Here is a 21,266-nt window from a genome sequence, read left to right as displayed (position 1 = left end):
TCAAATGCAGCGCCTTGCTAGGTGGTGACGTAACGCTGTTTCAAGCCAGGCCACATTGAAGCCCAAACACGAAGCTTCCAATGTTTTCATCCATTGAGCTTTCTTAAAGCACAAAGAAGGGACATTTCGCTCTTCAAGGTATCTTGCGGCTTCTTCTTACCAAAACAATGGCGATAATCAGCACTCCCGACGTCTCTGATGACGAATTTGCCATGGTCAATTCGACCACCTCCGACGGCCCTGCCGCGGCCACTTATCAGACTCCCAAGCTCATCAGCCGTCTCCAACCAAACCAACTGCCCTCGAGAATAAGTTCAGATGGTGTCGGTGATGCTGCTTCTGAGAAATCTTCTGGCCTTCGCAATGACGGTTCAATTTTTGACTCACAGACAAAAGACAGCGGCCACACAGGGTTTTTCCAAGATGTTAATGTTACCGCTATGAAGAAGTACACAAAATCACTGTACAAGAAGTTCACCGGCAAAGACATATTGATCGCAGTAATGGGGTATAACTACACATGCGTGGTACAAAGTGGCGATATCATGGCTTACGGTGTACACTCAGGATGACCGGATCTGGAAAGACGACATTCATTGCCAATGCGACTGGACGGACAGACCTAAAGATAGGCCATAATCTTACTTCATGTACGACAAGCAACTGTAGCCGCACGCACTTACACTTTCGCTAATTAATACTCATTGAAGGTACCCAGGAAATACAAATTATCGAGACTACGCTTGATGGTCGCACTGTCCGCTTTGTCGATACTCCAGGCTTCTCCGATACATATCTCTCAGACACCGAAGTCCTTGAAATGATTGCAGACTACCTATCGGCCGGATACTCCAAGGAAATGCGCCTGTCGGGCATAATATACCTTCATCCAATTTCAGATAATCGCGTCACCCACCATGCCACTAAAAATCTCGACATGTTCCGAAAACTCACTGGGGAGAAGAACCTCAAGAATGTGATACTGGCGACCAGCATGTGGGATAAGGTTACTCCAGAGGAAGGCCTAAACCGTGAGCTGGAACTCAAGAACAAATTTTGGAGCGTTTTCATGGCATTCGGTGCACAGTACTGTCGACAAGATACGTCGGCCAAATCCGCCAAGCAAATCGCATCCATGCTAATGGACAACGAACCTTTTTACCTAGAGCTGCAGGAGGAGATGGGAAAAGATAACAAGGCTCTCAAAGACACTGCAGCGGGGAGGGAGATTATGAGCCAACTCTCACTGCTGAAGGAACAGCAACAAAGAGAACTCACTGAGATGAAGGAGATGCTCTTGCGGACTGCTGCTGAGGAGAACAAGGCCGCTTTGGCCGCACTGGAGGAGCACTATAAGAAGATGATGCAAGGGATGGAGAAGACTATTTCCGATGAGAGACGGATGAATGAAGAGGCGGCCAGATCAAGTGATGAAAAGATCAAGGAACTGACAGAGAGGATCCACAAGCTTGAGAAGAAGGGTACATGTGTTGTTATGTGAGGCACACCTATGGAGTCAAAGGCAACAATGCCTAAAATATCAGCACAAAAGTATCAAAGTCATTTTAGAAAACTCATTTACACATACTAACAACTATGTTCATGTATCACAAATGAATATCTTACAGGCTATTCCACGATCTCTTTTCGGAGTGTATTTCGTGCTCTCTTCTAGAAGACGGACTAGATGATCTAGTCGTCGCGTTCATTCTCTGTTCTGCCGCCCAGCCTCAGATCACATTGAGCAAAGAGTCTTGTCAGATTCGCGGAGGCTCCGCCGTGAATGTTTGATGCGACGGCAAGGTGTCAACAACATCACCACCACCGGCGTCGTATCGTGGTACTCGTAAACTTGAATGAAAGGGGAGAAATCAATCCTGACCTGAAGCGTCAACATATAATAAGACATTCAATATCAGGATGTGATCCCCCTGTATTTTTTTCAGAGCTTTCATTATGTATAACGTGACTTGTAAGGAGTGCCGTCTGAGAAGCACATAGCATCTGAAATTTTTTCCTTTCGCTGCTTCATTTGCGCCGTCACTCAAGCCGTATTGCGCCGACCCCTGTTATAGCTCACTCTCTCTTTAGCAAATGTGTACGTATTTGAAAGGAAACAATTCGCTCTATACGGATAATATTTTATCAGGGCTCAAGAATATATATTTGACCTATCTTTTATGCATATAAATATACCTCAGTTGAGAATCTAGTTGTATATTGAAAGCAAGGCATCCTTTTAAGCAACAAAGATGATCTCTTCACATGCATGGAGTAATCTAGGCACCAGAATATCCATACTGTTGCATTAAATGACAATTTTAAATGCAATTGCCATTATTTTCTCTCTCTTGTGATGTTAAAGAACACTACCTGCACCGTCATATCATCTCGTAGGCCTCGTGAAAATGGAGCGTCAAAGGCAAGCCTGCCTGAAATCAGCTCATGATGATTCCCTCCCAAGGCATTACGCACTAAATGCACAGCAGCGTTGTCATCTTGAACAATTGTTCTCTCCTCGACAAATCTCCAGTTCACTCCTTTCCAAAACTGACCGAAGTCGAATGGTTCTTGTGTTGGCTCCGGTTCACTGGTGCGCTTTCCCGCTCGAAATTCCAGCCATTTCCCCACAAGACCAACAGCTTGCTGATTGGAGAGCATATCCCACATGCCATCGGATGCTAGAATCAAGAAAGAAGGGCCATTGGAGTCAATCTTGGTCGATGTCACGACAGGCTCAGCAGTTAGATATGGCGGCGTTCGGACATCATACTTGGGAGTCAATGGTGCTGGACCATAGAATCTCCGTCTTATATCTTCTTGAAATTTTAGAGGCCACTTCCAGCGACCGTCTCCAAACGCCCGTGAGACCATCATTCCCAGCACTCGTCCACCTTGGACTATATTTTCTTCTCCTGGATGCTCTTTTTCCAATCTGACAATTTCTTCTTTGTTGCTGCCAGTTTGATCGAATGACAACGGTATCGCTTCCCATTTGCCGTCTTGGCCCTTGTGTCCCAAAACTGCTCTTGAATCGCCAGTACACGCCACGTGTAATGTGTTTGCTGTAGGATCATACATGGATAATATGGCACATGAGCCAGAGTACGCGGTAACTAATTTCCTCACCTTGTTTTGCAGCGGCTCTTGGCTTTGAGAGGTATCCAGGGCAGTCTGGATAATAGAATCGTCGAGGTCTGTGAAGCCCTTTATGATGGCGTGTTGAACTACCTGATCAGGGACATATTCGTGCTTCGAGGCGAAATTGGCTTGAGTCAAGCTGTGTCGTACGAAAGAAAGGAGCCGTTTGCTCAGTAGTTCTGCTGTCTGCCAACCTGCGTGCCCGTCGAAAATAGCCCAGACCATCCAATGATCGTTATTCCACGGCGAAGGGAATTTGCCATGGATAAATCGATCCTCGCAGGGGCTATTTGATGGTAGCTGAGCGCCGTCGTATCGAGCGACGACGCCGACATTTCGAACGGGGAAAGAAAATGCTCCCTGAGATATGATACGGGTCACTTCCTCCTCAGAAGGACCGGGTTCGATGCTTGAACCCCAGGCTAGAGAACTCTCCAGATGGGGTACTTCATCATGTGTAGCTCTCAGCCACGAAATTCCTGGTATACTAACCGCACTGGCTATTGCAATGTATTTGATGAATTTGATGACGGATGAAGTCAAAGACGAGCCCTTCGTTGGATGGATCTTGGTTGAATGGAAGTGCCTGGCTGGCATCCATGATGATACTTTATAACAAAATCGCGTTTGACCTATGCGTAATAACATCATGATGTGCGCGGTTGGACCAAATGAAGAAGAAACCAAAGGAGAAGTAATAAAATTAGGTCGCTAGTTAAGCATGGACAATAAAATTTTGATAATCTGTTGGTTGTGATGTGGTGCACGTCCTTAGCCTCACATGTGTGACGGGTATTAACAATAAACCAGGGACTGAAACCGGAACGAATATGTGCTACGCAGTGGAGAGCAGGTTCAGGCGCGTTCATTTCATAGATCAATCATGGAAACTACATGTAGCCTTTGCATACGTTTGACCCGCGCAGCCCATATTTTCTCTCCGTATGACCTGCCCAGGGCCACCACCTGTTACAGATAATTAACGACTTCAATGTCCACACCTCATACTCCTAAAAAGAAAACCAACCTAATACTGACCACCACATATACATACTTATATACAGATGGGACAAAATTGATGACCTTTAAATACAGTTGCTCTTAGCATACGTGACTAATCTTGGTTAGCATAGCTGTGATAAGGTTGCCTATGCCCAATAGTCACATAGGTCTGCAGCATGCGTGTATTTTATTGTGCTCGTGAGTTGCCGCTTGGTCAAATATCAACATTTAGTTAGCTAGTAACTACGTTAGGTCATACTTATTATCTCAGAGAGCAGGACTTCTATGTATGTAGATAACACGGCATCACAAAATCTGAACTTAGGTTGACTCGAGTGTTTCATACATATTGAGTGAGATGATATCTCTCAATTCAGTTGATCTTATGCATTGAAATTCGAATGCTCCCAGTATGATGGAACCACAGACTCTTAATCCGAACCAAGTAGCCCCCCCAGAAGTTTGGCTATTGCAGGACCGATCTGTCCCAGTGCATCAACGACCTCCCCGAGGGCGTCTTTCGCTGAAACATTCCCCTCTACGAGCAACTGTAATAGGCCTGGGCCGCCGTCGCCCCCTGCAATCTCTATAAGCTGCCTACCGCTCTAGAAGGACTGTCAATATTGACTCTAAAAGTGGTACTCATATCGTCATTTGTACTAGCTGTACTCACAATGGGAAGGGAAGTAGCAAGGCCGATAAGTAGGATAGAGGTTAAAGAAAACAGTTTCATTTTGTCTTGATTGTAACGAATGTGGACTCTCGGAACTGGGGGTGTTTCTATAGGGGTTAAATTTATAATCAAGGTGACAGATTCAATAAAGCTGTAACAGCTGGGAGGATGTTTTGATAAGACCGATAAGAGATTCTGTTGTTGCTAATGGCAAAGCTATGGTGTTTTTGCATAAGGAATCACTGTCCTTTAAATATTTAGTACCGTGTTCATCTAGGATTGCTAGTTATTGGTACAGGATAGTCAACTTAAGACATGAACCTAAGACATTTGATCTTGTGATTCCATTGTTAACACATCCAGTCTAATTTGGAATAGTACCATGAGGAATGATACAGCTATTAATTCGTCGCATGAGACATTTAGGCATGCAGTGCATCATTAGCTGAAAAGAAGATCGGCGATGTCTTGCTGAACTATGATGAGGCTGCCATGCGCACTGACAAAAAAGACGATTCTCATGCTTGTTGTCTTATACTGCATATCGCCCGCTGTTTGTTTTTCTACTTTCATAGCCAGGTCTGACTCGTACAATGTATCAATGCGCCCGTAGCGCTGTTCGTCAAAGGTGAACCATCACATGATCCTCTCACAACAACTTCATACTTTTCTCTTCTGCCGACTCGATCAATCCTATTGCTACGGCTAGTAATGACCCCTCTTCATTAGATTCTCAGCACATTTTAGCCGCCGGTTCAATAAAGATAGGGTTAATACAGCGGCAAATCTTATATGTGAGCTCTAGCCTTCAAGTCGACATTACTCACAATTTCTGAGATCTTATGCAAGGGGCTGTACATGGCTCGTAGGATGTTTGAGACTGGTTTAAATTCTGCAATCTACATTTGTGCTACGAGAAGTATTATTCCCAGTGCATTTATGAGCCTTCCTCTGTCGACCAATTTAATGAAGCACACGATACTTCTCGTGTTGATCTTCGTATTTGTCATACTTATCTGCACTGTTGTGGGTTTGTTTGGCTTGCTCAACATGGTTCTGATATTGCCCCTTAGCCTGTAGGAGATCTCCATAATTGTTATTGAACGCATCGCGGCGGTTGCCTTCGCTACCATGCACCGATTCCATTAACTTCTGACCTTCTTCGGGTAACATTCTATGGGAACATGGATGCCAACACCTACACTCTTGCCGTGGCAGCAGCGGCTTCGGTCAGAGGTGCCATTATCTCCTGTCCATCGCGATAGTACATATTACCTCCAACAAGTTGGGCGGGGCCTTCATAGGGCTTTGTCACCTTCAAACTATTCCCAATATCTTTATAATCCTTCCTTGCACTACTAGCAGCCCTTTGTGCATCTTTGTAACTGTAATACTCGTTGGAAATGGCGTGGCCCTTAATGTAGGTTATGTTGTTGTCGAGGCCCAAATATCTTTCCTGAAAGTTTTTTACTTTCTCTGGATCAAGAGCCATAATGAGGCAAAGAGGCGACTGTGAATGGATACAAATAAAGAAGCACTAGAATAGAGAAAAGCAAAGATGACATATATTTCTTTACCTTGTCCAACAGCATCTCCCTCAATCAGCGCGAGCAAGGCACCTCAATTTAACGCTTTGACGGCCGATTCGTTGTTTCATTTCAAATACTGAGCCATCGGATCATTGTTACTCAACGAAAAAGAGTTCTGACGGCTGTGATAACACAGCATTATCTTTTGAGTTTTCGGAAAGAAGATTACCAATAAGAAAATAAACCTATATCAGCGGAGCATTACTCTGGGTTACGAACAAGCATTGTTCTATCCCCCCCTGTGATTGATTAGTCTATATGCGTGCACATGTGTATCCTTGGAGCCTTGCTCTCTATAAGTGAGGCGATGATGCTGCTACAAATATGATCATGTAGCCTCTATTCGATAAGATCTGCGGGATGGCATTGGTTCCTGTGTTACACGATGTTTTGTGCGCCTAGATTCTGTCGTTCAGTGACACATGATAGTGATAACTGCGGGGTAGCATGAACTGAACAAAGAAAGCAGCTGGAGAGCTGTAGGCATTCTTGGAGCCCCCCAAAACATATACTAGGATCCTAACAAGTGCAGTATTCAACTCGAACCGTCAACCAGCTACAGAAATGGCTTCCATCACCAAACTTCCGTGCGAGGTGATAACTTCGGTGATGCGAGATCTGGGCAATATACGCTTCCTGCTGCCTTGTCTCCTTACCTGCCGTCATTTCTACGCATGCTACAGAGAGAATCCGAGCGTTGCGGCCGATATCTTGCAGCAGCAAGTCACTCTAGCTCTTGTCCCTTATTCAATCGCAGTGTTGGAAGCATCGCATCTCAACCCACGCACTGGAGTTGCAGTCAGGGAGCTGCTCAAAATGCTTTATACGGAACCATCTAGACTCGCCAACCGACTGAGGACGATGCCAGTTCCGCTTTTTATGAAAATGGGACACATGCACGATGCGATCCATGATTTGGCCTCTCAATATTCTAGCCACGCGTGGACTCAAATCTCTAATGGCCAACCGATGCAAGCGTTTAGCGGCCTTTCCTTGTCGCGGACAGAATACTATCGCTTTTGCCGAGCTTTCTACAGAGTCGAACTGTATTTCAGCCTCTTCCGTAACAGCACGTCATCGAATATAGCATCATTTAGCGATGACGATAGGGAGTGGTTCTTTTCGCAACACGCCCCATGGGAAAATGAGCAGCTGAGCGGCGCTCATGACTTTCTCGAACTCAAGATTTCCAAAGGTGTGTTGCTCCTAGTAATAAAAAAAATTATAGCCATTTTTGACATATATTTAAAGCCTCATATGATATCCTTGCTCATGATGTTGAGCTCGGCGAGTTGGGAATCGACTATCTCACGCCTGGTGGCGACAATGGCTGGAGGCAGCTCTTCGTAAGTTACTGTCCACATCCGTTTTATTCATCGTTACGATAACTTACTCAGAAGCGTTGCAGTTATCCCAGGGCGTCGGTTTTATATACAGAATGATATGTGAGACTTCATATGATGTCAAAAAGGCGTTGTTGAAGTCTTCATTTGGCGCCGGTAGAGCTGATCTCTACGATGCGCTCACCAATCCGCCTGGAGAGGACTTGGATGATGGTATCCCACTCTCCGAATACACCGATGAGGACCTAGATACTCTGTTTTCAATTTCCCACAGTGAAGATGCCAACAAGGGTCCATTTCAAGCGTGGCGGATGGCCTTCAATGACTTGCCTCGTCGCGCGTGGGCCATGCTTACAAACAATGCTGGATTGAGGGAACGGGCTTATGTATTCTGGGATGTGGAGCGTCTCGAGAGATGTGGCCTGCTGAGTCTTTTTGAAGATGTCTCAGAAGACTCTGAGCTTTTGAGTGCCAACAAAGACTTTGATGGCATGTATGAGTCTTTTGAAGAGCGTTCAAGGATATGGCAGAAAGGTGGCTTAGGATATTGGAGTAACGATGGCGAAAGCAGGATTGTGTGGCCGACGAGACAAGGCATGGAATGTCTGGGTTAGGCATGTGTGAGACTCGTGCCTTGAAGAAATGCTAGGATGCTACACTAAGGGGTTATCTTTTTGTTCTAACAAAGGGGCTCTAGAAATGCACTACTCGTCCCTTTTGTCGTCCATTTCATCTTTGTAGCTGAAACAAAGTCATCACGACTTCTAAGACCATATCCCAGCCCAGCAGAAACTGTAAGGATCTAAATCATCAAGCTTCTATTTTTCACCAAGCATTATTTTTGAGCACTGAATAAAACATCGAGATTGACGCCAACTTAATAGCATCAATATACGAGTATTCCAGCCAAATTCTCATTTTTCCACAGATATATAATTCTATGTTAGCATTTCCAGGTTACCCATTCTCATTATATCCAGCCATTCTTATTTCTTGGATTTGCCCTTTTACTTCGGGCATATGGTACGAACGTATCTGACTACCACGAAGTCCACCCTCGGCAAGCCACAAGAGCTCAATAAAATATACCAAGAGTATACAGGTATGAGCCATGAGCTACCCGATAAACTACGTGGCCCATAGAGTTACTTGGCTACCTGCAACGAAACTTCTACGTCCCTCCTCCATAGAAGTGGTGATGACAACGTATGATCCTGTCATGATTGCTGGAAGCTCGTAGTGGACAAATTCCATTAATGGACTGACCTCGAGCTCGGTGCTCTTTTGGCCATGTATCAACGCAGTAATGCTGGCACATTCAGAGAAGGGTTCGAGTGATCATGAACATATTCCTTTCCATTGTCGCTGCAAATTCACCTGCTCAATGGTTTCATAAATCGTAAACCATATACGCATGACTCTTCTCAGCCTTGCTCCACATCTTTCCCGCTATCTATATCCTGAACAAGATGTCCGGAAAACTCTCGAACTGATTGGAAAAGTCGGTCCCCAAACTTTGCCTGCAGGAACGTCTGGACATCTTGATTTCCGCCCGTTATGAATAATCCGCTCGAGTTGCCCACAACCTTGAGTCCATGAAGGCTCGTCGCCCGAGATAAGGCGACATATACCTGGCCTTCTTCAAAAGCATGGGACAGGTCAACAATGACACGATCTAACGTCATGCCCTGGCTTCTGTGAACGCTCATAGCCCAGCCTGGTAAAAGGGGAATCTGTGTTCGATGCAGCAGTGAATATGGCTCTTTGTCACCAATAGAAGTGACCGTGCACGAGGCGTAGATGACGCGTCTCTGGCCGTTGTGGAAGAGCACCCGAGGCCAGACCTTTGCCAGCCGTGGGTCCCCTTGCTGTTGCACCATGAATTGCTGTATCTGCATCTCCCTAAGTCTTGCGTGGTCCCCGCTGATGCGTTGGTGAGAAGGAATGGACTTGGCGTCCTTGCCCGTAGCTGCTTTGGGGAGATTTTCGGGATTAAATGCTTCAAAGCCGCAAATAATCCCCTGACTTCCATTAACCAGCCCACCCTTTATATCAAGGTTTATCTGCAATATCACAAGCATGCCCCCGCGCAGCGTCACTTGTGGTTCCAGGCGTTGATCTTTGCAGGCTACCAATGTTCCATCTGGGAAACGTTCATGGTATTGGGGCATTTCTGCGTGCTCTCTGTTCATTGGATGAAAGCCATCCAGAGCGCTGAACGCATGCTTTGGCGTCTTTAGCTTATTAAAATTTTCTCGGTTCACTTGGGCGACCTCATTTCTGGTGCATAGGAGCTTTGTGGCTTTTTGAACTTCGCAAGGATGCTCCATCAGTGTCTCCATTTCTTGCGGTAAGAACGGAATCCCAAGACGGCATTTCTGAAGCATCCTGATAAAATATTCGTCTTTTTGGCGATGAATCTCTTGCAAATTCACGTGGACAAAATCGGCTTCCCTCCAAGCTGTGCTCATAAAGGCCCACTTGTGTGCCTCTGGAAATGGACCATGACCCTGGATACAGTTGAACTCAGCTTCGTCGTCGTCGGCAATCATCTCTTGTCCGCACTGCATGCAGAACTCGAATGGCTTCACTGGTGGCAATTGGCAAAAATCTCCTGTAACGATGACCTGGATCCCCCCGAAGGCAGGCATGTTTCTCGCAATGGTGACAGCGTCTGTCCCCGGGGGGGCAGCATCTCTCTCCCTCCGCCAGGGTTGCCAGGCAATCACCGCTTTCATGCAGATATTCATGCGTTCTAGATGGTGGTTCTCCACCATGCTAATCTCGTCAATGATGAGCACGTCCGTGTCCCTCAGTCGTTTCTTAATATACTTGCGAAACCCCTTGCTCACAAGTTTGTCGATTTCGTATTTGTGGTAATCTGGAGTCCAGCCCATGTAGGACCACGTTGACGTGCCGTCGACTTGGAGTGCTGCTCGGCCTGTTGGTGCAACGACATGAACCGTTTTGCCCATGTTTCGCAGCATCTTGACGGCAGCCTTGAGAACGGTAGACTTGCCGCAGCCTGCTGAGCCCGTGAAGAAGACATTTCTCCCTGTTGTGATGAGCTCAATCAGGTCCTGCTGCTCCTTGCATAAAATCGGCCCATCGGATGAAGACCTTTCGTTGGCGGTGCCCGTGAGAGGCTCGTCGAAGGTTAGTGTTAGTTCAGATGTCTCACTGCCAGTGTCCAATAGTATAACCTCATCCATATTGGTACATGTACTCCAAATTAGTGCTCCAATACTCGTTAATATTTCCCTTCAGGTTTAGAATCGAAATGCGACGCGATCAAAAGTTGGGCTGCTCCGTGCCTGATTAGACTAATGCACGGTTATGTAATCTCTCTATGTGCAAACAAGAGGTGAAGCCTTGCAGTCAAAAACTGTTGATTAACTGTTTGGGAATATGTTTAATAAATTTGATCTGTGAGACAGTTGAAAAATAACAGCCTGGGTTATTCAAAGTTGGCTCCGAGCCATCGCGTGAGACAACATGTGGTTTTTGCCGTGCTTTCTATAATTTACTGGCATTCTAGCTGACCCGCCCTAGAGTGTACAGGTACTTACATGTACTGATTGTGCTTCAAAACATTCATCATGAGTGTTGAAATGTACCTGTAGACTTCAAGTTACTACACACTAAGGCCAGCCGATGAGAAGAAGTTTCCATTGAAAATATAGATCATCGAAAGGAAGGCTACCGATACGGAAACCCTCGTCACGAGCCAATTCACGTTGCCGCCTTCTAAATTACCATTACCTTTGCGCAATCTCCCAACCCTCCCATATCAACTGGCACGCTATGCGTAACAGAAAACAAGATCACTTTCCGCCTCTAGGCTTACATTTGGAATAAGATGCGAAGCTCCCAATCTCCCCCGTTCTATTCACATTTCCATCTTGGTTCGCCTGGCTTACACAACTCCAGGCTGGTTGTAGATCGCATAACAATGCCGAGATGGCCAGAACCATTCCAATCTCCCCTCGCAAGACAGCTGAAGAACCTTTTCGAAATCCGAATTGGGATCGATCTGAGCCACCAAGATGGCGGCCAGGTAAGTAGGTCGCTCGTTATCATCGGTTTTCTGGAAGGCCATATACCATGGCACGGAGTCGTCTAATGAAATGGGCGGATACAGGCAGTCAAGCCGTACTTGGCCAACACTTTCTTGATGACCATTTGAGAAATGCAGCAGCATACCCGCAATACCTGGAATATTGCCAATCTTACAAGGTGTGACTCGTACCAGGCCGGATAAACAATGTGATGAAAAGAAGTAGTCTTCGAAATGCGTAGGAACTGGGTCTTCAACGGATGGCAAAAGCGGTGGGAAGGCAAGATTGGGGCCCATAGGACGCTGACTCTCAAATGCTAGCATTGTAATTCCCCTTTCTGAATCTTCGAAGAACATCCGGGTTTGGCCTGGCCGGTCAACTAGAGACCACCACCTAGGGCGTCCGTATAAGTAGCCGCAGTAAATTCCGGCGATAAAAGCGCGACCGAGGCTTGTTTTAAACTATATTCATCTCAGCCTCCATATTTTTGGATGACTTGATTTGTTATTAACATTAATTTTTCTCAACTTACTCCTATAGCTCTTTGGCGCGGCTGGTAACCCCGGCGCTCCCAGATCTCTATGATAACCTCGCCGGGATCGATTGGCATATACAGCCAGGATCCAGTGGTAGCCGACTGATAGCATGTCCAGTCTTCAATGCCACGATGGGCGTGAATATTGATTATGCAGCCAGCCCAAAGAACCGAGTAACCAGTGACTGAAGGGAGGTTGCAAACGAGCGATGACATGTAGGGCGGGAACTTTTCTGGAAAATCGGCGTCCAAGCATTGGAACCGGACCTTATTAGGCTTTGGAACACTCCACGCTATAGTGCCTCGTGGCAAACCAGAAAAATAACGAAGTTTAATGCCCTAAGAGATGGTTAGCCAAATCTTGGATGAGAGAGAAAATCTCAAGGGCAAGTAAATAATAGGGAACATGCATCAATTCTTTCGCGGAGGGCCAGATCTTCGCCCTTGACATGAACTGTGCGCCACCAGATCCCTGGTGCCTCATCGACCTGGGGCTCATTGGACGATGTAGAAAATAGCAAACTAATGACGCCGAGGTGGTTTTCCGCTGTGAATATGTACTTGATACTCTCGCCGGAAGGTCGATAGATCAGCTCCCAACCATCAGAGGGGCTATTTGACAGTTTTGTGATGTATCGAATACCTTCAAAATCCACATATTTGCACCATATATCTTCTGTCATGCGTACAGGCTCTGGCTTAATACGTCGCCATAATGATCGCGCGTTTGCCGATGCGTAATGCGGTAACAGATGCTCTGCTATTTTATTCCAGAGCTCCAGTGGTAGATGTGTCCCCTGTTGCGCAAAACTCTCCAGGAGCCCTGCGCTCAAACAAGTTATCAGGTGGTGACGGCGCATTTCCTTCTGCAGTAAATTAGGTTGGCGCTTGTATCTCATCGCTTCCACGAAACGCAAAAGATAGAGCTCATCCTCTAGATCTACCATGTCGAGACAAGCCGAATGAAAGCATCTGAATACTCCAAAGGATGGGTAGCGGTAAGAATTCGAAGTTGTTTCATTGATGCTTTGCCGGAGAGTGGCCTGAGCCTCTTCATCTTTGGGGTTCCATGTCAGGCCCCGATAGCATGGAAACGAACTAATCACGATGTCGTCGCCAGAGGCAGTCTCAAACTGACAAAGCGCGCACGGCAACAGGGCATAAGTGGGAGTTTCTCTAGGCATGATGAATTCCTCAATGGGCGATGTAGAGCAAGTCAAGGCGTTTGATGCATGGGCAACAGCGGCACAAATTCAATGCAGTTGCACATGTAGCCACGCAGAAGGGAGGAAATGATGTTAGGTGGACACTAAAGGCATCTGTCTGAACCTACCTATGCGCGGTTGCTGGGCCAGGAGCTAGTAATATGCGTGACCCTGGGATTGGAGGGAGCTGACTCTGGCGATCTCATATGCGTCGCGCGTCAACAAGTGTACAAAGTACAGCTACATGAAGAGAATCGGTCTTGGATGTTTAGAAAACTGTATCGTTACCTGGCACACCAGACACTAAATTTGGGGCCGTGAGGCGGGGTTAACTCGTCAGAAATGTTCACCTGCGTACAGAAGCTGCCAAACTCTAGCAAATATCAAGGGCTTTGAGGCAGTCACTCCAGCAATCCCATACAAATAGGACGTTCGTTGGAGATTGATCTTTTTGGGTTACCATCTTGTCACTTGAGACTCATGTGCCAGTGTAAGATCGTTAATCTTCCCAAACAAATCGATGACATTGAAAATGGCTTGCTGAGAGAGTGTTTCCATTACTTTTGTATTAAATATAATACCAATCATATGGTCAAGTATGGGCATAACTTTATAGCCACGAAATTTTTGAGTAAATATCTAGTTGGTAGGTAATATAAGTGAACAAGGAGGTAGCCACAATAAACTGCAAGCTGGCGTTGGTCTTTGGGTTGTCAAAGATGGGACTCGCGTACAGACCTCTTTGGTCGTCTTTGCGCCCGTGCTACGATCCTTAATCACAGAACCGTTTGGAAGAGTTGCGCTTTAGTTGCTTATATAGGCAAGTCTAATATACCATAGAGGCTGCTCTGACATTATGTACTCCACTGCTCGGTCGTGGTATTACAGATACTTGCCGATTACGGAGCGCAGGTGTCTCAAGAGAAGAGCACTCAATGCTACTACGCACTGCGTCGCTTATACCAGCAAAGTTTAACTTGGATTTAGGATAAAGGCCATAACGGTGTGATATTCCTTCACCCCTATTTATAAACCGCTGGTTTCTGTTGCAATAGTACATCTTTACTCTTTACCTATACCGCTCGCCCTCAGATAACGGTCCAATTAACAGCAGCAAAGATGGAGCCCATATACATCACATACCTCAATGGCATAGACATTGCGGCGCTGAAGCTCACTGATGCGGAGATACTCGGGGCCATTGAGAAGGCTCTAGATGCGCAGGGCCGCAAACAGACCGTCATCGAGCCACGAGTGCATCTTGTGCCACGCGATTCAGCCAAAGGGCACTTCAACATTCTACGCGGTGTTGTCCACCCACTCAATGCTGCAGGCGTCAAGGTTGTTGGCGATTTTGTCGACAACTACAAGCACGGACTCCCATCCGAGTTTGGCATCCTCAACTTGTTCGACCCAGACACTGGCAAGCCCAAGGCAATTATAGATGCGACATCCATTACGGACATGCGCACTGGCGCAGTTACGGCCTTGGGGGCAAAGTACCTGGCACCCAGCAAACCGAAGATCCTTGGCCATATTGGCGCGCGTGGCAGCTCTTACTGGAACATTCGTCTCTTAGCCAGTCTCTTCCAATTTGACGAAATCCGCATCCATTCCAAGCGCAAAGAGAGCCGTGAGGCGCTGGGCGCTCGGCTAGAGAAAGAGCTCGGAAGGCCGATTCGCGTGCTGGATAGTTGGGAGGAGACTATCGTAGGAGCGGACATTGTCGTTGAGGCCTCACGACTGGCAGCACCAGAACCTCTACTCAAGACGAATTGGATCAAAAAGGGTGCGCTGGTGATGCCTTACGGCACAATGAGTGCTCTAGAACTCTCACTGACGGACATTATGGACAAAATGATCGTCGACGACTGGGGCCAGTGTCGCAAGGGTCTTCCGCTGGGAGCCCTGCGACAACATGTAGATAATGACAAGCTGACAGAAGAGAATCTTTATGCTGAGATGGGTCAGATAGTGGCAGGGTTAAAGAAGGGAAGAGAGAGTGACGACGAGACGATATTGTTTTGGCATCGTGGGTTGAGTCTCAGCGATATTGCGCTCGGCACCGCCATCTTGGACAAGGCGGCGAAGCTTGACATTGGACAACGCCTGAGATATGCTTAGAATAGAAACCGAATGCATGAAAACGGTCAAGATGTAAAAGTGTTCAAACACAGTCGCTTCTTCCCTATGTCCGCTGCACCAAGCACATTATATATACTTGTTGTTCTAACACGGACTCTTGCTACATGTCTGACTTGCCAAAGTGATATTCACGTAGGTGCTATTTAAAATTCGGGGCTACATAATCATTTAGATCCATCTCATCCACTGTTGACTGCAGATACTCAATCTGCTCCTGCACCCACTCCTTCGTCAGCCGGTGCGTCTCGGCAGCTGGTCTTCCCTCAGCCTGTAGCACCTCACGCATCTTGGCCAGGCGCTGAATCACAACATCAAAACGATAGCCTGTCCACTGCCGGAACAGCTCGTCGTTGTTGCTGATGGGCTTGACGGTACGCAACGTGCTCGTGTCCTGCAGCATCGGATCTCGGGGGCGCATAGAGACGACAAAGGTGATGCGCTCACCGCTGCCGAGTGTGCGCAGAGCAGCGTGCGAGACCATGCTGCCTTGCATCATGACGGCATATCCCATGCCTGGTTGCCTCATCTTCAAGATTCCTCCATCGCCTTTGCGCAGCGCTGTCTCGCCGCCCGACATGCCGACAGGGTCGGAGAGCATCAGCACACACACCCACGGATAAGAGTCGTGATGCCACGCGGAAACAAGGTCTTTGAGATCCGCACCCTCTTCATTTGTTACAGTATCGTCACTACTCGCTTTCGGAGGCTCTGGTGGAGGTAGATTGTCCGTAATTGCACTATTCCGGTCCACGTGCTTGGGCAATTGAACATTGAGCTGTCCAATCTCATAGTCCATGATGACGTCCAAGTCCACGCCAGCCGCGTCTGAACATGCCCTTAGCACTTCGGGACTTCGCCACATTGAGTAGGCAAACGGCGCGGCTGGTCCATATCCACGAATGCGATAGACGCCTGGATATTTCCACGAGCCATACTTGCCGACAATTTCGGGGCGAAATATGTCGGCACGTAACTCTCGAACACCGGCTGGAGATAGGAGTGGGAATGGTGCAGTGATGGCCGTTTGTGAGCTGGCCTGCGGGAAATCGAGTTTAAGGTCATCAAGACTGATTGTTGATGAAGGCCGGCTGTAGCATAGATGCTGGAGCGGATCAAAGGGAACTGAAGTTCTCTGAGATGCCGCCACTATGGTTTCATCCAGCGGCCTATCGGATACACGTAGAGGTCTCGCAACACCAGCAGCCGCCATCATGAAGTCGATGTTGTTCTCAATTTGCTACTCTTTGTCTTCTATGGGAAGACCAGTCGTGAAACTTGTCATACAAGCAAAGTGGTAATATAGATTCGTCATAGTGTGAACATACAGCGTCGTAAGTATATGCCCACTTCCCACCGCCGATAACGGTCAAATAAATGATTCCATATACGTCTGTAAACTGCAGGTGGCTATCACGTCACCGCATGCTCCAAGCACGCACACGATCGACACAGCTTATACAATCTCACACTAGCGCTGTATGTACGGTGCCTTGGTATTCAGCCTATATGCTCAACACGATCAATCCACACTTTGACTTTAGCTATTTCGCACGGTTGTAAAGCAAAGTGCTCTGTAGCTCGACTCAATGGTCGAATACGGAGTACTTGTATTGTTTTCCAGCTGGATAAATGTTTCAGAAGTTTCCAAGCAGTAGGGCTTTTGTTATTTGTTTACGAAGCGTTTGAGCTGCTGTTTTATCCCCATACCATTGATTCACAGTCGCAGTCTACCACTCGCATTTACTGCTTGTATCAATATCTCTACTGGAGGAGCAGAGTGATTTCAATTCCGCTATTGCCAAGACTTCAAACATCGTGATAGATGGCTATGATTCAGTATCGATAAAAGAATACGCACCTGCTCAACGAGGTGCGGTGTGTGTCCAATAGTGAATGGTAAGGGATTGGCCACAAAATGTTGATATTCGCTATATATGTGAATATGCTGGGTATAGTATCATTGAGTAGGGTTTCTTAGTATCCTTCTTTTCTATTCACTTTGTTTGTGAGTTCCCGCCCTTCACTCAGTCGGGTCAGGTTATACTTGAGGATCTCATAGACCCTTTGGCCATAAGCACTAGAATTCCCACTGACATGCGGCGAAATGAAGAGATTCTTTGTGCTCCATAATCGGTGGCCATCTGGTAGAGGCTCAGGATCCGTCACGTCAAGCGCAGCTCCTCGTATTATACCATTCTCAAGTGCGTCAATTAGATCATCAGTATTGATAACCTCTCCGCGCCCGACATTTGAAACGAAAGCTCTCCGTTCAGCAAGCAAAGCTAATTCACCTCGTGAGATAAAACCACGGGTTTTCGCCGTGAGTGGGACGGTTATGACGAGCAGATCAAGGCCAGAGCTAAGGAACTCATGTAGGCCTGCTGTGTCCCCAGCAGAGAACCATTTTCTAGGAAAGATGCCTTCCGGATCGCCGAGACCCTCTGGTGTATAAGTCTCATCCCTACGCGACTCGGATGTAGGACGCGGGTGCAAATTACACACGTAGATATCCATGCCTAATGCTTTGAAGACACGAGCTATCTGGCGACCGACAGCACCATAACCAAGAATGCCACTGCAAATTGATCAGAATTGCCGTTTGGCATTCAATCGTTGATCAGGTCTGGACTCACATTCGCCGTCCAACTGCGTCATCCACTGGCTCTTGCAGCTTGTGCCACGTGCTTTGGCGTTGAAAATCAACGTACCGAGTGACTACAAAGTCGAGTCAGTCTTTTTTTTTTTCAGTTTGTGGATCTGTTGTGATAGGCATTACTTTGATGTTGGAAGGCTAAAAACGTGGTTACCACCCACTCAGCTATCTGTGGTCTTGACAGCAGGTTAGCATATCCAATATTTTACTCAAGCCGTTGGGGTCCCGTACCCATGCACTCCGCTGGCCGTACAGAGAGTGACGTCTGTATCTCTGATCAAAGGATGGTCGAGGACGTGATTCGCACCGGCGCTCTGGAGCTGCACATATTCCAGTTTTGGAGCTATATCCGGCGAGGGTAAGGCGCTTCCGGTGAGAAGAATAGTGGCATCCTCCCACTCTTTGTCTGGGAGTTTTTTCTTAAATTCCGGTGTATTCCACAACACATTTTCGACAGTGGCAATTTTAAGATCGGGAAACAATTCGTGAAGTTCTTTAATCCACTCATCTCGGAATCCGGTACCGAGGAGTGCCTTTGGCGGCCCTGTTACTCCGAGGAGCACCAGCAGTTTGTGGCCATGGAGAGTCTTATTTGGAGAAGGTGCCATAATTATTTAATCAAAATCTTAGAATGGAGCCATAAAATGCTTTTTATGACAAAAGTTCAAGGTGCCGACACAGACGCTGGTGTTGAGATGATGTTTGGCTTTAAACATTTTTAGAGATTGAGCGTATTTGAGAGGGACTTGGGATGGAATACGCTGGTCAGATTGCGTGCTTAATAGCCCACAACTAAAAACCACTTATCAGTCTTCATTACGTCAGCAGTGCTGCAAGTTCGTAGCTCGCGTGGGCTAGAATTCCATTCGGTATATGATAAAAGACATATCTATTCAAGAATCTTAATCAAAGATAAGGATAGGTCATGAATAGACTAGTTGAACCCCCTGTAGAAGAGTTATTTCGCTAGACAATATGAGTGCAGGTGACACATCTTGCGACTAGTAATAACTAAGTGCTTTGTATATAATTTACTATCAGCTAATATTGCAAATATTCAATGTTAATCTATTCTCAATGCTATCTGCTAGACCGGCGTGGGTTCCCTTAACGTACACCTGTTAGCATGGGTGGTTCAAACAAAGCTTATTCAATGGATACTTCGCGTACAATTTACAGAACTAAGAAATTAGCAACAGTGCTTGGCACAAGCAGGTCTTTTGGACTGATAGAGAGCCCAAGTTTGCTTGCCAGGTGCCAAAAACTCGAACTTGGAGAAAGAAATATGCGAGATGACTGCTCCAATTGATGAATAGTTGGATATCCGGAAGGTTGTTTCTATCCAACCAAAAATCTTTCTGAATCTGAAACGCCGAATTTTGTCTTCTCGCTGAGGTTTTGGTGTAGTAGCAGAGTAAATCAGATCATCACATGAAATTGTTTACAGCTCTTGTGGGCCGGCCGAGATACGAAGTTTAACTCAATCACCCTCCTCAACTATCTGCAGATGTTGTAATCTTTACTAAAAGCAAATCAGTATAAAGCAATGTCATTCTATTATAGAGGGCAATATCCATGTTTCTTGTATAAGAAACTCATTAAAATTGGCACATTTAACATATACATGCCTTATTATTATGTTTTTCCAGGAAAATACCCCGAGTAAGAATGCGTAAAGGGAGAACTCAATACTACGATTGTGATGTTGAAAAATTTGTTCAAGATTCATCTTTGGACAAGAGAACAGCATAATACTAGGAAATAACTCAACCTCTTGCGTACTAAAATTCACTAACCCCTCCAGGGCGAGATGGCCACGAACATTGGTTCAGAAATCTTGAGTTCCTCCTGAACCAGCCTGAATCTAGGCAAAGGGGGGTTAGTCGACCCAATTCTAGAGATTTATTACCCTTCTTCAGCCTGTGTAAGACCTCTACTCAAGGCCTCTTACATACTACCTGTGTTACCTGCCAAAGATAAGCGCTTGATCACCGCAGCGAGCATTCTTCAACTTCGTCATATATACCTTATCTTATAGTGCAACATAAAGATTTACCGGTAGTTACATACAACAAATTGGACATACTAAGGGGCTAAAATATACTTTTAGTATTAGTGCCCACTTTGAGATGATTCAAGGGCTCCCCACATCGTGAATCGCCGCCGCGTAACTGAGCATTAAAAAATTGGACACAAGTAAGGCCAAGTCAATACATTTTGAACCTCCGCCCACTCTACAGACAACTTGACCAAAATTGGAGCAATAATTAAGAGCACTAAGCTACGGCTTGAGAATTTGTCAGCTTGATAAGGTTCTTGATTCTGTTGATGGGTACAGAGGGTAGCTGGAATAAAGAGAGTAGGGTAGCCACTACTTTTTGTAATTATAGCCAAAGGCAAGGACCGCACGCCGTAAAAAGCTTCTTCCACGCACTGCTAGTGTCGAGGAGCCATTGGGAATGAGCGAAGGCGCCTCATAAAGAGACTGTGTTTTCGAGATGGACTCATCTAGCAGTGGATTTCTGCTTGTAGCTTCTCAATCATCTACTTCTCCGCCATATATCAATGTTTGTGGTTCTAGGGCAAGGGCCAAGGGTGAGGACGACATGATAGAGGCTAAATGTAAATTTTCCCGTCAATGGTCAAAAATTCTGGTGAAATTACCTCGGCAACTGTAGCATCGCCTGTGACACTTGCGCTCTGACCACTGGAAGTTTACACGACTACATCAGTATCTACCTGATGATTGTCCTTGAAAGCCTCAAGCCAATCAGACACCTGAGTAGCATGTATAATAACAAATAGCGACGTCCCTTTCAACACCCAAAAAGGCAATAAGCGGGTCTGATTGCCTTGCTAGCTCAATCGGTAGAGCGTGAGACTCTTAATGAGGCACACGTTCTGATGCAATCTCAAGGTTGC

At 46.3% G+C, this 21,266-nt stretch overlaps 9 protein-coding genes across 9 annotated transcripts; 3 read left to right on the top strand and 6 right to left on the bottom strand.

Moving 5' to 3' along the window:
- Positions 1-568: 568 nt before the first annotated feature.
- TRIVIDRAFT_18372 (uncharacterized protein) lies at positions 569-1,297 on the top strand (the record flags this gene model as incomplete). The annotated part of the gene is made up of 2 exons (XM_014095604.1): positions 569-650; positions 711-1,297. Coding segments are annotated over 2 exons (669 nt in total), but the record flags the coding sequence as incomplete, so codon positions are not given.
- A 1,040-nt stretch (positions 1,298-2,337) lies between these two features.
- Positions 2,338-3,738, bottom strand: TRIVIDRAFT_40568 (uncharacterized protein; the record flags this gene model as incomplete). The annotated part of the gene is made up of 1 exon (XM_014095603.1): positions 2,338-3,738. The coding sequence occupies one exon, from the start codon at positions 3,736-3,738 to the stop codon at positions 2,338-2,340; it is 1,401 nt and encodes a 466-aa protein (XP_013951078.1).
- A 2,041-nt stretch (positions 3,739-5,779) lies between these two features.
- On the bottom strand, positions 5,780-6,308 carry TRIVIDRAFT_227727 (uncharacterized protein; the record flags this gene model as incomplete). The annotated part of the gene is made up of 2 exons (XM_014095602.1): positions 5,780-5,942; positions 6,019-6,308. 2 exons carry the CDS (start codon positions 6,306-6,308, stop codon positions 5,780-5,782), a joined length of 453 nt encoding a protein of 150 aa, XP_013951077.1.
- A 661-nt stretch (positions 6,309-6,969) lies between these two features.
- TRIVIDRAFT_206460 (uncharacterized protein) lies at positions 6,970-8,362 on the top strand (the record flags this gene model as incomplete). The annotated part of the gene is made up of 3 exons (XM_014095601.1): positions 6,970-7,600; positions 7,657-7,751; positions 7,877-8,362. 3 exons carry the CDS (start codon positions 6,970-6,972, stop codon positions 8,360-8,362), a joined length of 1,212 nt encoding a protein of 403 aa, XP_013951076.1.
- Positions 8,363-9,325: 963 nt separating this feature from the next.
- On the bottom strand, positions 9,326-9,523 carry TRIVIDRAFT_139619 (uncharacterized protein; the record flags this gene model as incomplete). The annotated part of the gene is made up of 1 exon (XM_014095600.1): positions 9,326-9,523. A coding segment is annotated over one exon (198 nt), but the record flags the coding sequence as incomplete, so codon positions are not given.
- A 3,198-nt stretch (positions 9,524-12,721) lies between these two features.
- On the bottom strand, positions 12,722-13,525 carry TRIVIDRAFT_40972 (uncharacterized protein; the record flags this gene model as incomplete). The annotated part of the gene is made up of 2 exons (XM_014095599.1): positions 12,722-13,313; positions 13,437-13,525. The coding sequence occupies 2 exons, from the start codon at positions 13,523-13,525 to the stop codon at positions 12,722-12,724; spliced, it is 681 nt and encodes a 226-aa protein (XP_013951074.1).
- Positions 13,526-14,665: 1,140 nt separating this feature from the next.
- Positions 14,666-15,670, top strand: TRIVIDRAFT_65382 (uncharacterized protein; the record flags this gene model as incomplete). The annotated part of the gene is made up of 1 exon (XM_014095598.1): positions 14,666-15,670. The coding sequence occupies one exon, from the start codon at positions 14,666-14,668 to the stop codon at positions 15,668-15,670; it is 1,005 nt and encodes a 334-aa protein (XP_013951073.1).
- Positions 15,671-15,830: 160 nt separating this feature from the next.
- Positions 15,831-16,901, bottom strand: TRIVIDRAFT_163154 (uncharacterized protein; the record flags this gene model as incomplete). Its single annotated transcript, XM_014095597.1, has 2 exons — positions 15,831-16,397; positions 16,443-16,901. The coding sequence occupies 2 exons, from the start codon at positions 16,899-16,901 to the stop codon at positions 15,831-15,833; spliced, it is 1,026 nt and encodes a 341-aa protein (XP_013951072.1).
- A 764-nt stretch (positions 16,902-17,665) lies between these two features.
- TRIVIDRAFT_40370 (uncharacterized protein) lies at positions 17,666-18,952 on the bottom strand (the record flags this gene model as incomplete). The annotated part of the gene is made up of 4 exons (XM_014095596.1): positions 17,666-18,266; positions 18,325-18,406; positions 18,468-18,520; positions 18,576-18,952. The coding sequence occupies 4 exons, from the start codon at positions 18,950-18,952 to the stop codon at positions 17,666-17,668; spliced, it is 1,113 nt and encodes a 370-aa protein (XP_013951071.1).
- Positions 18,953-21,266: the final 2,314 nt, after the last annotated feature.

The sequence above is a fragment of the Trichoderma virens genome (genome assembly GCF_000170995.1).
Source record: "Trichoderma virens Gv29-8 chromosome Unknown TRIVIscaffold_90, whole genome shotgun sequence".
NCBI lineage: Eukaryota > Fungi > Ascomycota > Sordariomycetes > Hypocreales > Hypocreaceae > Trichoderma > Trichoderma virens.
The sequence above is the reverse complement of the archived record's forward strand: the minus strand, read 5'-3'. Positions and strand labels throughout refer to the sequence as shown.